Source organism: Rhineura floridana, chromosome 1, assembly GCF_030035675.1.
Source record: "Rhineura floridana isolate rRhiFlo1 chromosome 1, rRhiFlo1.hap2, whole genome shotgun sequence".
Classification (NCBI taxonomy): Eukaryota; Metazoa; Chordata; class Lepidosauria; order Squamata; family Rhineuridae; genus Rhineura; species Rhineura floridana.
Window position 1 is genome coordinate 137,150,404 of NC_084480.1, and position 16,746 is coordinate 137,167,149.

Below are 16,746 nucleotides of genomic sequence, written 5' to 3' on the forward strand. Positions count from 1 at the left end.
AAATTACCAGGTAAGATATTGTCAGAATAACGGAATAAAGTGCAGTGTGAAAGCACCCTATGTATATGCATTAAAGATGATAAATGGGGGAGTGGGAGAGGGAAAGTTTAACAATTCTAGAACATGTGAATGTGGGGAAAAAACACCACTTTGTGTTTACTTAAGATGAAGAGGGGGTATATACTGTGGAGAAAGAGTGCTAGGAGGGCTGGTAGGAGATGGGATGGCAAAAGGAAGTGGGACAAAGTAGGCTGTGACTTGAAAAGCAGAAAGAAGTCTGAGGAAACAATTGTTGGCAGAGACATGAAGCTGAAGAAGACCAGAAACAAGGAGGAAGTGGGACTGTGGCAGAATTACACAAGAGGAGAAGGAAGTGGACGGGCAAGAGAAGTTGCTGGGGATTGGGGGGCACGGGGACAGGGTTTCTCAGAGGACCCTAGGCACTGGAAGTTTGCCACTCAAGTGTTTTGACCTGGACATCTCAAGGTAGTCAGTGAGGGCCAAGAAGGGGTGAGGGATGGTGAGGGCTGAATGGTACAGATTGGCTTGAATTCACTAGCCAACCAGTTCTTTGGCTGTAGACGTCAAACATTTGTATACAGTTGCATATAGGGAGGGCTTTTTTTAGTGCAAGGACTTCTAGCGGAAACAATGTGCTATTGTTTGCCCCGTACATGGAGACTTATTGTAATCTTCTGCAGGATCTCTGTCAGTGAAGGTTAGGGCACTCAGTGTCGGGGGTCCTTGGCAGTTTCTGCCCTTACTACAGTAGCATTCTCTCCTCCCCCCAAGGGCTTAATGGGTTGCCATTGGTGGCTGTTCCTATGCCCTGCCTTAACAATTTCAGCTGCTGAAAACCAGTCCCCCCTTATCTGTTTAGCCCCTTCCTGGGTTCCCTGTCTTGGTTATGCTAGGGAGTGTGAGAGGGGTGCCAGTTCCCTTTCCCGCACCTCACTGCTTTTGTCTGATGGTAGTCTGTTCTTCGTACGTAAGTCCTCAGACCCTTTATGGCCTCAGTAGGAGGGAGCAGAGGTTATTTCACCCTGCCCCCTCTGAACTTGTAGCCACAGCCCAACCACAGAGCACAGCAGCTAGAACTCACATGTGTGCGTGCTTTCCTTCCTTCCAGTCTTACTTTTTGCAGTGGCCACTGCTTTTGCTGAGGAAAATGGGGGAGACTGGGAGGGTGGGTAGGAGGGAGGGAGCCGTTTGCATGCATGAGCTCAGAGGTCCAACCAGGGCCGGTGCCAGGGGTGACTAGGCCCTTGGGTGCCAGCCTGCCCCGGGCTCCCTGCTCCCAGCCTCTCCCCACAGACCGTGCGGGACTGCTCCACCTACCTCTTCTCTCTTTTGTGAATGCCCTGGGTGCTAGGCGTGCAGGTCACTGCCATCAACCAAGATGGTGGTGAAGGCTTCTCTAAGGGACTGATACCCTACCACCATCTTCGTTGATGGCACGCACGTGTGCTGTGCTGCGGGTGCGCACATGCCTGCCATAAATCAAGATGGCAGTAGGGGAATCAGCCCCTTAGAGAAGCTTCCGCTGCCATCTTGGTTGATGGCAGCTGCACGTGCAGGACATTCACAGAAAGGGAGGAGAAGTAGGTGGAGCGGGTGGGTGCCTTGGGCCTGCACGGTCTGTAGAGGGGGTTGGGAGCTCCATCTGATCTGCAGCAGTATCGGGGGTCGACCCTGCCAAGGACCGCGGTACCCCCACACCCTAAGGAGGGGCCCTTTAGGGGCCCCTCTGGGCTGCAGGACCCCTCGGCCAGGGTCCAACCTGGAAGCCCTTTGGTGCCGGCCCTGGGCCCAACCATGGAGCACAGCAGTGTAGTGTCCTTCAGAAAATGCTGTAGTGCTGTGCTCTGTGGCCAGGCCTCCAAGCTGACGTGTGTGTCTGCCAGTCTTCCAGGTTCTTAGGTAACAACAGACAACAGCTGCAGAGCAAAACCCAGGCAACAACAAGGCTGAGTCAGCTTGATACATTTGGCATGAGACCCTTTCCTTCTGCTCACAACCTGGGCCTAGTAGCTTCTCTCCTTCTCATCCCACCTTTTTTTCTGTTCTAATGTCAAATTGCAAAGTATCCTCCTTTTACAATATCCCTCCTATTTCTACAGTGGCACTGAACAGCCAACAGCAGCTGCTAGACCCTTCTTCTCATGATAGCATATAATCCTTCTGTGCCATGATTTTGGTATTCAGCTTGCCATTAGCAGAAACCCCACAGAGGGAGAGAAAAAAGGATTACCTCTCCCTGCTGCCAACCTTGGCCCCACATGTAAGACCTTAACACTGAGGAAATACAATCCCCTACGTAAAAAGGTGTTTATGTACTTGGGCTAGCTAATCACATTTATTTTATCTTCCTCTAGGGTTCTAGGGCAGCATGCATAGGGTTATTCCATGCTAATCTTGGGAAATGGACTGCCTTCAAGTCGATTCCGACTTATGACGACCCTATGAATAGGGTTTTCATGGTAAGCAGTATTCAGAGGGGGTTTACCATTGCCTTCCTCTGAGGCTGAGAGGCAGTGACTGGCCCAAGGTCACCCAGTGAGCTTAATGGCTGTGTGGAGATTTGAACTCTTGTCTCCCAGGTAGTAGTCCAACACCTTAACCACTATGCCACACTTCTAGTCTTACAACTGTCTTATATGGCAAAACAGGCCAAGGCCACCTAATGAGCTTCATCGTTTACTGGAGGCTTCAGCTGCTGAATATTGCTCACATGAGAGAAGACTTTGGCCAGCTGTTGCTGACTGGACAGCAGTGACCAACAGGTATGTGTTTTTCTGAGTTGCTCCGTTGCATTCAAGTTCTCCAACTGAATGCAGGTGCCATTATACAATGAAGCAAGGCAGAAGATAGTACACATTCCCCTCGATGGCATCTTGTTCAATCTTGCGTGTGTTTATGGGCTCAGAGAAGGGCCAGGCACTGAATCGGGAGCCTGCCCCAGGCTAAGCAACAATTATTTACAGTGCTGCTCACTTCTGCTGCTCTTGAGGGTCCTTCATGTATTTGATTCACGTGGGGGACAGCAACATAGCAAGCTACCTTAAACCAATATTGGTCGGTCAGTCTAGCTCAGAATTGTCTGTGCTTATTTGCAGTGGATCTCCAGGGTTTCAAGCAAGGGTATTTCCCAGCCTTCCCTAGAGATGCCAGGGAGTGTAAATTGTGGAGTTTGACTCTAACCATTTAACACGGATTTGAAGTGTCGAAGAGGTTGGGTAGCATGTCTAACAGCTAGTGCTAACACACGGAGGACCAGATTGGAGAAACCGGCTGGTCCTTTGAAAGCCAAGATGAATGAGCAAGAGGACCAGAGCTTGACATGAAAGAGTTAACTATTTCTCTATCTCAGCACTGAAGAATCTGTCAGAAAGGAAAGTCAATCCCATTCCTTTCCCTTCCCTTCCCCCCCCCCACGGGGTATAGCCAATGAAGAACTGAACATTCCAGGTAGATTTTAGGTCAGAGGCCAAGTTCCTTTGGGGTTTGTGTGTATATGTGTGATCCTTTATGCAGTTCTGACTGCTTTGGTGCAAAGGAGAGCCAGGCTCTAAATGTTGGTTAGAGATCAGCTGATCGACAAGGGAACGATGCATGACAGTAATGTTATCCAATCCTTTTAATGAATGAGCAGAAGGGAACCAACCTTTCTCCTTGTGGTACAGCTGTTAGGGGCTGAGTTTCAGGGAGGGGGGCTTGAGAGACAAGCCGCTCTGTGAAAGTGAGTCACATGGCTTTGAAATTAAAAAGAGTGATTAGTAGCTTGTGGGCTAGGAGTTCCTATGGGCTCCTTTGTGTCTAAGTGTTTCTCTTCTGCCAGCCCGTCGGCTGCTGACCTTGGCTCCATTCAGTAAGTCTGAACCCAAACTGTGCATGGCTTCAATGTACTTGCTGTGACATTGGGGGGGGGGAAGAAAGCAGTGTCCTTTTGATTGTGGGGTGAGAGAGGGTAAACCAGGAGAGAGAGGCCTTGCCTGTTCTTAAATCAGGCAGCATGCAGGTTTTATTTAAAATATTGGCTGCATTTCTCCTAAAAGGCGAGTTTGTTTTTGAAAAAGGGAACTCTCTTAAACATGGTTTAGTTATTATATGATCTCACGTCCAATAAGGGTGCAACATCCTACAAAAGAGATGGGAGCTAGAGAGAGAGAGAACCTGCTATTTCTGGCAGAATATTTCCTCTTGGTTTTTTTTTAATTTTATTTTGCCGTGAAGTTCACTAGCTAGCATTTGAAGAGACAGGGCAGCGTATGATGCAGGAAGTTTAGCTATCACCAGCTATGGTTTATGGTTACGGAATTCTGCTGGATATGAGGAAGCTGTTTATACGAAGCACAGATATATATAAATTCTCTCTCATATGAAGCAGATCAGTAAATAGAGATCCGTGATCCAAATCTGGTTCCATGGTTGCCATCCCAGAAATGAGTAAGAGGTGGGGGAAGGATTGGTGTCTGTGGCATTAAGATGCCACTTGGAGTATGGGTCGGGGCCTGGCCCACCCCCAGTATAGGTCCAGGATATTTTGCCACCTAAGGCAGAGAAGAAAATCTAAAGGGTACTCCCTCAGTAATTACATGGAATTAAAATCTCCTTGGAATTTCTTCTGTGGACGTGTCACTGGAAGGAAGTGTACAATTAATTCAGTATCTTCCGTGAGGTGAAATTCCCCTTCCTCAATGTTGTCCCTGTGGGTGGATGTACAGATGGCCACAGTCTACTGTATGTCGCACCTGATGTGAGTTAAAATTATCTTTACCACTTGGCCAATGGCCAAGTTGTCTTGGGGCAAGACTGTTGTACTTTGGGGTTATTCAGTCATCCACAGGTACTTGCTATGTGCTAAGAACACAAGAAGAGACCTGCCGGATCAGTCCCGGCTGGTCCATCAAGTCTAGTGGTTCCTTTTTATGACAGCTGCCAGGCAAAAGGACTTTGAGAAGCTCACAAGCAGGGAATGAAATCAACAGCCTCTAGCCTGTTGGTTGGCCCCAGCAACTGGTACTTGGAGGTATCCAGACTCTGAATTGTTTACAGTGGCTATATGTGCATTAGGAGGAGGAACTGTGCATGTGTGCGTGCATGCATCCACTTGTATGGGGTTATTGGCATCTAAAAGCAGAGGATATGAATGTGTGTGTATGTGTGCAAACATGAGCAGAATGAGGAAGTGGTGTAGGAAGTGATGTGCTTGGTGAGCCACAGATTGAGACTAAATTTTCTAGTTGGTTTATTTTTTTCCATCCTAGTTTAGTTGCAGTGGGCAAATATTTCATGTACACACACTTAAATAAAATGGCAGATGACTAATAATAGGTTTTGCCCTAATGTAGGCAAAGGGGCACGGTGCATCTTGCAGAGCAGGAAGGCAGATATAAGAACCTCCCTTATACAGAATCAGAACAATGGTCAGTCATTGGGGTAGCCAATGTGATGCCCTCCAGTTGTTGTTAGAGTACAAGTGCCATCATCCCCTACCACTGGTTATGCTGGTGGGAATTGTATTCCAACACCATCTGGAAAGCACTGTGTTGGATACCTCTGGTCTATCATCTACCTCATTGGTTTTCAACTAGTGAATCAGGATGCGCTATAGGGCCACAGCCTGATCTAAGGTGACCACACAGTAGCAGCACTACCACTATACGTATGTGTGGCAAACAGTTAAGATATGGGTCCCCAAATATGTATTTGAAAAGGTTGAAGGCTACTGCTGAATCTCTTCTGCCTGGTAGCCAGTTCTTTGAATGGGGAGGTGATGAGGATTGTGTATTTCATATATTTGTTTATAAAGTATCATCTGTGTCAGGGGTTCCCAAACTCTGGTGTGTGAGCTTGCTTCAGGTAGTTCACAGTGTGTGGAGAGAGGATTAGGAGCCAGAGACACATTGTATTTTATTGTATTAGAATTTTAATTCATGGAATTCAAATTGTAATACAAAAATCATACAACATTTAGCACAATGCATTACAATTTCTACAACAGACAGAAAAATAAATAATCTGCCAGACTCTCAGCAGTTTTCAAGTAGTCAGTGAGGAAAAAAGTTTGGGAACCATTATGATAAGTTAAAAACAATACAATCTTTTTTTTAAAAATGGGCTGCCCTAAGGCTCTTGCATTGTGGCATTTGTTGGGGAAGGAGTAGAGAGACAAGGAGGGATGGGAGAGAGAAGGCCAAACAGTACATTAAGTTAATCAGTTTTATCCTCACAACAACCCTGTGAAGTAGGCTAGACTGAGGGGGACCTTGGGCCAGTAATGCACCCTTTCTGCCTAATCTGTCTACCTTCCAAGGTGGTTGTGAAGATAAAAGGAGGAAATAAGAGAACCATGCACACTGCCTTGAGTTTCTTGATAGAAGGGTGAGATATAAATAATCAGGGGCTTCACAGAAAAGTTGGGTTTTAAACTGGACGTTGAAGGAATAGAGAGAGATAGTAAAAAGGTAAAGGTGTCCCCGCACTTATAGTGTGAGTCGTTTCCGACTCTTAGGGTGACGTCTTGCGACGTTTGACTAGGCAGACCGTATATATGGGGTGGGATTGCCAGTTCCTTCCCCGGCCTTTCTTTACCCCCCAGCATATGCCGGGTACTCATTTTACCGACCACAGATGGATGGAAGGCTGAGTGGACCTCGACCCCTTTTACTGGAGATTTGACTAACACAAAATAACTCAGGTTTTTGAGTGACAAAATTAGAAACTGCAATTGTTTATTACAGAACAGTAAGATTCCTAGGTGGGAAAACTGCTTCAGCTTTGTAGAATCCCAGTACCTTTCAGCCTTGCAGCATAGCTCTTTTCATCTGTCTTTCAGTGAGAAGCTAGTCAGGCTGTTGTACTCACGCTGAGAATTTAACAGCGTGGCTTCTCTGATCCATTAGTCATGTCTGTCAGAAAAAGGGGGAAAAAGCCACAACCCTTTGAGTTCTTGTAAGTTAACTCTGCTTTTCTCAGCTGTCTACCTAGAGTGTGATAGGCACAAACAATTGCATTGAAATACAGGGTTGTCCCTTCTCCCCCGCCCCCAAAAAGCTACTTGGCACAACTTCTAGCAATCAGCATTCAAGCTGTTTGGCGACACAGCTGATAAGTAAGCAGATTTGTAAAGTGGAAAGGTTATTGTGCTGGCGGGTTTTTAAAGTATTTTTTAAGAGTCTGCAAACATGAGACGTTTATATTCCCTAATTCCCCCCCAAATAAAAACCCTGTTTGAAAAGGAAATGTGAACACTGTATTTCAGAGCAGCTGTTTCCCCCCTCTAGATGACAGAGTTTAATCCAGAAGCAGCTGTAGAAATAGCTTGAGATACTCTTTGAGTTGGTCTCCAAATGGTTAAAGGGCATGTTAATGGAGGGGGTGGTCAGGGGTGACTTCATTGTATATAGTGCTTGTTTGAAGCAGGTCTGTTGGAGGAATGTTGTGTTAGGGAACTAGGAAGAAGAGGGAAGAAGTCCTTAAAGTGGTTTTAAGTTTTGATTCCTGCCCCCCCAAGGAATGCATAAAAGCAGAAACTCGTATATGGTGTGTGTTTGTTCATTTTTCTGAAGCATGAGGTGATATTAGTGGAGAGAAAATAATTGCTGAAGAGACGGAGAATGCACTGATGTCACATTCCTTCCTGCAAGGCATAGTTAGGAGCTGACCATTTTCCAAGCCAGGTAATAATTGCTGAAGAGACGGAGAATGCACTGATGTCACATTCCTTCCTGCAAGGCATAGTTAGGAGCTGACCATTTTCCAAGCCAGGTAATTAGATATTTACCTACTTCTTTTTTAAAAAGTTATTGTGATTTAATGGGAAAATGGAATTTTACTCTGAGAATCAACCAAAAACATGTTGCTTTTTAAAGTCACGTTTGTGATAGTAAAGTCAAGAACTGTATCTATATCTGATCATGTTATAGATGTCAATAACCTTAACTCCCAAATGCTATATAGCTTTATATTGCCCCACCAATTGTAAATTTAAATCAAATTCTTTTCTTACAATTACCTTGTATTTCTTATAATTGAGAGAGATGCACAATGTATACGTGTTGAAGTTCTTGCACATATAGACACAATTCTACTTTGGAAAGAGTTGTGTAAATTGTAAAGAGGCAGTTCATGATTCTAATAAGTAGGTGTGCACATGTTTCTATCAAACCTTTTTTTAAAGAGAATAGATTACTAAACAATTAGATTAAGTGGCAGCAAACTGTCATTATCAGTATAATCTCAAACAAAATGCCCATCCTAGAGAGGGTTGTGTATGTTGGTTTAATCCTGCTTTCATGCAGGGGATAACCTTGATATTCTGTTACAATTATCCACAAAATTTGGGCTTTGCACCCATTAATCTCAGCACCCACTAAGGCATTTGAGAGGGTGGAGGCTGGGCAACTTCTGGATGCCTAGGTGAATCTGCGTATCTGGATCCTTTTCATCTGGTTTCTGTTCTGGTTTCAGCACGGAAGCTGCCTTATTCAACCTGACTGATGACCTTATTAAGAGAGTTAGAAGGAGTGCTACCCTGTTGACTCTTCTCGACCTCTTGGTGGCTTTTGAAATTGTGGACTATCCTCCTGGAATGACTCTTTGGGTTGGGAGGACTGTGTTGCTTACCTCCAATGTTGTTCTCCTATTGGGAGACTCCTGTTCTGTCCCATGGCAATTGTGCTGCATGGTTCCACAGGGTCTCATCCTGTTCTCTCATGCTGGAACAAAGTGTCATCAGTATGCTGATTACACCCAGCTCTCTCTCTCTTGCTCTCCATTCCTTCTGAATCAGGACAGGTGATAGATAATTGGAATGATGTTTGGAGGTGGTGACAGGGTGGATGAGAGCAATAAACTACAAATGAATCCTGATAAGACCAATAAACTTTGAATAGGTGGTTCTTTAGTCCAGAAATTGGGTAGACAGATTGTTTAGGATGGGGTAGACCTCCCCATGATGAAACAGGTACATAGCTTAGGGGTACTCCTTGATGCACAGTTATCACTGGAAGTGCAGGTGGCCTTGGTTTCTAGATATGGCTGGTTCACCAGCTCTGACAGTTTCTGGAACAAGATAGCCTGCTATCATTAATCCATGGTCTAGTGACTCTGTGTTTGGATTATTGCAATGTGGAGGTGCCCTTGAAAATGGTCCAGAAGCAGTAGCTAGTGCAGAATGCAGATGTTAGGTTAACTGGGACAGCAAGATTGGAATCATGCAACACCTATCTTAAAAGCTCTGCACTAGCAGCCTGTGTTCTGCTTGGCACAATCCAAAGTGATAGTGATGGTTTGCAAAACACTGTACAGGTCAGGGCCTATATATCTGCAGGAGCGCTTCCTCCAACACCAGTCAATGTGATCCTAAAGATTGGCCAGGGGGGCTCTTTTGTGGTTCCTGCCAGGTTTTGGAGTGAGAGGATGTGTAGAAGGACCTTTTCTGTGGTAGGGCCCCAACTTTGGAATGATCTCTTCTTAGAAGTGTGCCTATCTCCCATGTTGTTGGGTTTCTGATACCAACTGAAAACATTTTTATTTGCCAAGAATTTCACAGTTTGATGAATAAGACACACATTCCTCGGTATCCTTGTTTTAATTGATCTGATATATTTGTAGACGTGTATTTTTTTAGTACTGTTTTATTGTATTTTGTTCATACATTTGATGTACAGTGTCCTGGGGTCTTTTTGAGGAAGGACAAATTATTAATAAATAAAAACTGCACATTCACTAGGGATTTTATCCTGTTTTTCTTGCTTGCAGCTAACTAGAACAAGTGCGTGTTAAAAAACACACCATGATATTTAAGTGTATGTGTGCTTCAGGGAGAGAAAGGGGGGGAAGGGGAAGGTGTCATTGGTGTAGTGATTCCATGATTCTCATGAGTTGCAGCAAAGCAGACATTTCCAAACTCTGCTCCAGGGCACATTAGTGTGACTCGAGAGAGTCAGTGATGTACTGTGAGAAATAAGAATGTTAAATAATTAAAGGATCCTGAGAGGTGTCCCCCATTCCAATTGCCTCCTTTTGGTGCAGGTAATTCTGCTGCATTTCTCATCAGGAGGAACTCAGAGCAAACATATGCCCAAATTAACTAAGTTAACATTTTAAATATTGCAGTATTAATTTATATTAACATTCTTTAATCTTACACCCTTCAAGCAAATTTGTCAAATATAAAAGTGAACCTAATTTTTAGCTTGTTTTTCCAGCCAGATCACACAACAGGGTACGCTTAATCCTTATCAACCACCCGTTCAGGTAGGTTGCTTAGCCTGAGACACAGAGACGGGCAGAACAATCCAACTCGGGAAGCTGGCATAAAGTTCCACTGCATCCAGTTGCTGTTCGGGAGCCCCTGGGTTTGCTGAACGCTAGCTCAGCTGAGAGCTATGTGCAGAGACCAGAAAGTAAAAGCCTGCTCTCCCAAATACCCATACTGGGGAGTAAGCGCTCTCCATTGACTTCTATTGTATTAATTTTCTTAGACCGACTTTCCCCCCGGCGTAACTTTTGTCTGAATTGGGACTTGCAGAAGTGCTCCAAACACAAGTTGGATATGGCCTTAGTCCCCTCACCTCAGCCCCTCCCTGGCACCCCCTGGAACGCCTCTTTTTTGGATCTTATGCCAGCTTACACAGCTTTCACTTATGCTGAGCTGGCTACGCCCTGGCTGAGCCAATATGAGGGACTTCTGCCGGTGTTGCTTGGATGAACCGGAACCCAGTTGGAGGCCCACCACATCCAACTCCCCTCAACCCGGTGTAAATGCGAGTTGAATTGCACCCTTAACCATAGCCACTCAGTTTGCTTTCCTACTGAGCTCAAGGCTTTAAACCTGTATTTCCCTTATCCAAGCCTGACAATCTCTCTATTCAGTCTACCATACTGGTTTTAGTTTCAGCTGTGAATGAGAGTGCTCTGCAAGCTGTGTAAAGGAAACCCACAACTCTGTTCATTTGCAATGTGATGAGTTCAGCAGGTTGTTGCTGTTTCTCTCTCTTCTCTCCCCCTCTTCTCCATGTCTTTGTTTTTTTCGTGGCTTCTTGGCAGATTTCCACTGAGTGTGTGAGTGAATGGCACAGAAGTATTGTTCATACACTCACAGACACAGAACGACTTAGCAGCATTACTCTGGGATTGCGTGTGGGAGCAGCTGGGCCACTCATGTCACAGAAGACAGCTTCATCGAAGCATACTTTTTGAAGCCCTTTCTTGTGTAGGACTTCAAAGTGTAGTAGCACTTCACTGTACCTCACTATTTGACGGCAATATTGCACTCTTGCTGGAAGCCAAAGATGAAGAGCTAATCAAATGGTTGCAAACTTTTAAAATCCTCAGATGTATAAAATAAAAGACAGTTTTGGAAGGAAGCTGGGGCATAGCCTTAGAAATGGTGAAACATACGACAGGCGTAGGTAACTTTTATCACATTCGTAATTTCCTCCCTCCAATGGACAGATGACTTTGCCACTGTATTCCATGTTCTGGTAACTTCCAGATTGGAATTATTGCAATGCTGTCTACATGGGACTGCCCTTGAAGACGATTCAGAAACTTCAACATGTCCAAAATGCAGCAACCAAATTACTGGCTGGGGTTCCAGTTAGATCTCATATAACCCCTGTTTTAAAATAGCTGCATTGGTTGACAGTTTGTTTTCGGACACAATTCATGGTGCTCACAGTTTGTGTTTGAAGTCCTAAATTACTTAGGCCCCAAATATCTGAAAGACCTCCTCCTTTCCTACTGACCTTCTTGGGTGCTGAGATTGGCAGAAGGGTTCCTCTTGGTAGTTCCATTGCCCTTAGAAGTTCAGGGTAGTGGTGGCCTGAGAGAGGGCATTCTCGGTGGAGGCTCTTAAGTTGTGGAATTCCCCCCTCCCACAGAGGTGCGTCTGCCATCTTCACTGTACAGGTTTTGTTATATGCTGAAGATGCACCTCTTCACCCTGGCTTTTGACACTTGAGACAGATATATTTAGAACTCTCTCTAGTTGTGAATGCAATTGATTTTAAATTGTTTTTAATAATGCATTTCATATGTTGTGACCTGCCTTGGGACCTACTGGTGAAGGGGTGGTGGTGGTGGTGATAGTAGTAGTAATTATTATAATTGTCATCATCATTAAGATTGTCTTTGCCACTTGTCAGGATTTTACAGAGGGGGAGAACAGAAAACCAGAGTTGGTGACCAAATGGTAACCTAACCACCTGGGAAGCTGCATGTCCTATCAAGTGTTAAGGAGAATTACACCACACTTCTGTATCTACTTAGAAATCTGAAGGAGCAGGGCACTGGTAAAATTCTTCTCATGAACCACTTCTTAAATGATTGATTTTTGTCCTCTCTGCCAAATAGGCAAAAACTCTTTAGCTGCTCCCTTGCTTCATTGGATTTCTGGTGGAGTGCAGAGGTATGGTAAAATTCTCCTTGCCCCTGAGAAGGACAATACAGATGTCAAGAATTCCCCATGTGAATCTGCCTTTGGTTCTTCTGCCAGGCTGAACAGCCAAACAAACTGGCTCTTCCATACTCACTTTGATTCTCAGGTACTCCAGCAATGAAGAAGTTAGTCTGAAGTAGTTTTGTCTTTGTGGGAGGTTGCAGCACTGCAACTGACATCTCAGTTGGCTCAAAGACGAACTTGCTCACTCATTCATTCATTTATTCCACGTGGACTGGTTCCTGGGACAATACAAATGTGTATTCTGTTAGTGCTGGCCATAATCCAAGGCCCTGGTTCCTGGCAACAACACTGAACAATGGCGAAACAGTGCTTGGTGGTGCTGGTGGCAAAGTCATGTTTTTCATGCAGCTGTACAAGCATTGCAGGTGCTCTAAGCCTGTCAGCCCATATGGCTCATGTAGGTGGCTGGCTTGCTTTTGCAATTGCTGCTGGAAGTTGCTTTAATATCTGATGCTGGCCCCTAGGAATGTTTTGATGGGTTCTTTTGGTCCATTTCTGTGCATTGCTACCTCCTAGGAATTAGAAATATTTTTCTGGTCCTGAATTATAAATATAAACACAAAGGTGCCTAGTAAGTAACTGGACTCGCCAGTACTTACACCCTGCTTATGAGCTTCCCAGAGGTGTCTTGACTGTTGCTGGAAATGGAATGCTGGACTAGATGCACTTTGGTCGGATCCAGCAAGGAAGATTCTTCTATTAAGAAATATAAATTAATGAAAGCCATTTCAGTATCTGTATTGTGGACTTTTTCTTTCTCCCTTACTTTATCAAATTTGTGTTCCAAAATTTGCCCAAGGAGCTCAGGGCAGCCTCCTGTATTTATACATACAACAACCCTGTGAAGTAGAGTTAGATGGAGAGAATATAGTGTGAATAGCTCAGAGTGACCTAGTCAGTTTTGTGCCTAAGCAGAGACTAGAATGCAGGCCACTAGATACCCCATGCAAGATCTCTGAGAGTATTGAGAGTGAAGAATCCTTTGTATTATCAAAGCAAAAATGAATACTGTAAATGATTTCCATAACACATGTATGTTTTTATTTATTTATTGAAGAACGTATAGCCTACCCTTCTTATGAGTATGCCTGTTTGGGGTGGCGTACATAAATTAAAATAATACAGTCTCATGATAAACAGTAAAAAAAAAAGAGCATAAAATAGAGACAGGCTCAACAGGTAAAAGCAAAGTTTGCCACGGAAAATATTATCTGCTGAAACAGAAAAGTTATTACCAACAGAAGAAGATGGCAAGTGAGGGGACCAAAACAAACTTTGTTGTTGTTGTTTATTAAATTTATATCCTGCCCTTCCTCCTAAAGGAAGCCCAGGGTGGCAAACAGATGATAAAGCACTAAAAATATCTTTAAAACAAAGCGTTTTAAAAAGAATCTTAAAAAACAATTCCAGTACAGATACAGATTGGGATAAAGGTATTTACTTAAAAGGCTTGTTGGAAGAGGAACAAGAGGAACCAGAAAGACAGCAAAGACAGTGCCTGTCTAATATTTAGAGCACATTCCACAGGGTAGGTGCCACAACACTAAAGATCTGCTTCCTATGTTGTGTAGGATGGACCTCTTAATAAGATGGTATCTGCAGGAGGTCCTCACCTGCCCAGTGCAGTGGCTGGATATATAAGGGGGAGACAATCGTTCAGTTATCATGGGTTAACGGATTCCACAATGTGTGTGCAGCCATTGAGAAGGCCTCTTCTTTTGTTGAAGCCAGTTATGCTTTTTCCATAGTCAGGACACAGAGAAGGGCCTCTCCACAAGATTTTAAGCAGTGGGCAGGTTGATATGGGTGATCCCGAAGGTAGCCTAGACTGAAGAAATATAGGGCTGTTAAAGGTAATCACCAAGACATTTAATCCCTCTTGAGACTAATTTTCTAGGGCAGTTCTGGCACATTTGATTTGGGTTGTGATTTCTCCCTACCCTCTGGCCTTCACTCAAGTCTGACATGCCTCCTTGTTATTTTGGGGAGTGGGTGGGTGGAAATTTGATGCTGTTACATAGCAGAAGTCATTTGTATGCATGCTCAGTTACAGAAAATAGACATTCAATTATGAAATGTGCTGTACATTAATTCAGAGATGTATCTTTAGCAACTATCCAAAAAATAGTCTATCTAGTCCCACAATACCCAAATAGATTGGGAGTTATGTTTTTTGAACAGCAGTTAATCCACACCTTTGCTTCATGGCAAACAACTGTTGTTTAGGAGAGTTTCAAATATTTATTCATTGGAGGAATTTCTATCCCACCCTTCATCCATTCATGGTCGTAGAGCAGGTAAAAAAACAACTGTAAAAACTCAGGGTTGTATCCAACAAAACATCATGTTAGCACAAGGATTTTTGTCTGTACTATGGGAATTCCTCTTCCCATGCACTCCCCCCAAATCTGCTGTGGATGGTTGAGAGAGGCCTCGGCACTGATATTTAAATGGAAGGATCTAACAGTTTTGTTTTTTGTTTTTTGCTAATTGGTTTTATGTGGATTGCATCAGCTGCATTATAAATACTTTCTATGTTTCTTTTACATTTGCTCTTCTTGTTGTAGTAGCAGGATTATATGGTGGGCCATTGGCGCTCATCTGACCTCCTAACAACTGAGTTGCTTCTTACAGGGAGAGGAGAAGCAGTTGGGGAGGTTGGGGGTGGTGCAAACACACTGATGGAACCAATCCATTGTGCCTACTGCAACCTCCCTGGTGTCTCATCACTCCTTTTCCTCTTTGTAAGCAGCGATCCAGCTGTTGGGAGGTCAAGTGAGCACCATTTATTTATTTATTTATATTTTATTTTATTATTGCATTTATATCCCACTTTTTCTCCAAAGAGCTCGAAGTGGTGTACATAGTTCTCCTCCTCCTAATTTAATCCCCACAACAACCCTGTGAGGTAGGTTAGACAGAGAGGCAGTGAACTGGCCCAAGGTCACCCAGGGTGCTTCATGGCTGAATGGGGATTTGAACCCTGGTCTCCCAGGTCTTAGTCCAACACTTTAACCACTACACTACACCACACACATACACACACACACAGCCCCTCCACACCACCCATTACTACCTTCTTTTTGTTTACCTTTTTTGTATTATCATTTTTAATTTTGAATGTTACTCTTTTGTAAAGAACTGTTAGTAGACAGTTGTAGCCTCTTTGGGAAGCCTTTTGTAAGAAGATAGGATAGAAATATAAGATTAAATAATATAATAATAAATAAAGGTTCTTGGTTCTCCCCAGCTTCTAGATAAACCTTCTTTCTCTTAATGTGCCTTTTCTTGTTGTCCATTTTCTGACAAGTAATTCTTCCTGAAGGGAAGATATGACACAGATTGCCTCTGCTGCCACTATTGCTCCTATCCTAATGCCCTGTCCTATCCTATCTGAAGCAGAGGGTAGTCTGATAGGATGCTTCATCTTTCCCCGTTGGTAAGCCAAATCCAGAACACAACACAGTTCAAAGATATTGGCTGGTCTCTAGAGATTACTTACATAAGTGGGTCCAAAGGTGCCACACCCGCTATGGAACAGAATTTCCTTGTGATGCAATTTCTGCATAATGCCAATGATCTAGAACTTCCAGTAGAATTCCTCAAATGATATGGGTGTGTGAATGGCAGACATAAATTTCAGCCATCTTGACGTGGCGATGATGAAGGAGGCCTTTTCACTGTCTCTGAATGTCCAGGTGCATGCCAGTACTAGTTTGGGCTTTCTGTAAATTAAAGATAGGTGATTTCTTAGCTAGCCACCCTGCTAGAATCATTTGAAGAGAGAGAGCTGCATACCGCCAGTAATTCCTATCTCTAAATGTACCCAGCGATTAGCCTTTGCTTTAGAGGAATGAGAAGACCTGAAAAAGTTGGTGATGTAGATGCCTCGAATGTGGGATTGACCAGGTACGGTAGGACTGATGCCGATGTTGAACAAGGGCTGTGATTGATATGCCAATACTAGGTGCTATAAAATGCATTTCAGAGGCTTTCCCATATACACTGATGGCAAATATAACCAGAACTTGTGGGAGGACAAAGGAAATGGAAGTGAAGAAATTGTAAGCTAGGTTCTATGAAGGAAATTGTCTAGGACTATCTTTATTGACATGTGAAGTTGTTGTTTTATTATTTAAATTATACTTGTTGCTTTATTTTAAAAGTCTCAAAGTGACTCAACAGTATAAAATACAAACAGATAAAATCAATTAAAAACCAGGCATTTTTAAGCAATGCCCAATACCTATGAACTTGCCTAGTATGCAACTTAT

General features: G+C 43.7%; 1 protein-coding gene across 13 annotated transcripts in view; it reads left to right on the top strand.

Annotated features, from left to right (window-relative positions):
- The window catches only part of PSD3 (pleckstrin and Sec7 domain containing 3), a 188,773-nt gene that overhangs the window by 56,163 nt on the left and 115,864 nt on the right, over window positions 1-16,746 (top strand). Inside the window, exons 1-2 of one of the 13 annotated variants that reach the window (XM_061633365.1) lie at window positions 3,820-3,868; window positions 7,572-7,770. The exons of 9 other annotated variants lie outside the window; for them this stretch is intronic. Coding sequence is in view for 1 of the 4 variants with exons in the window: in XM_061633348.1 (XP_061489332.1) it covers window positions 3,801-3,868 (68 nt within the window). In the remaining 3 variants the exon portion in view is untranslated. Of the gene's footprint in view, window positions 1-3,649; window positions 3,869-6,928; window positions 6,955-6,980; window positions 7,115-7,571; window positions 7,771-16,746 lie in introns of those variants that run through there. 3 more of the 13 variants (XM_061633355.1, XM_061633348.1, XM_061633374.1) reach the window with 3 other exon arrangements.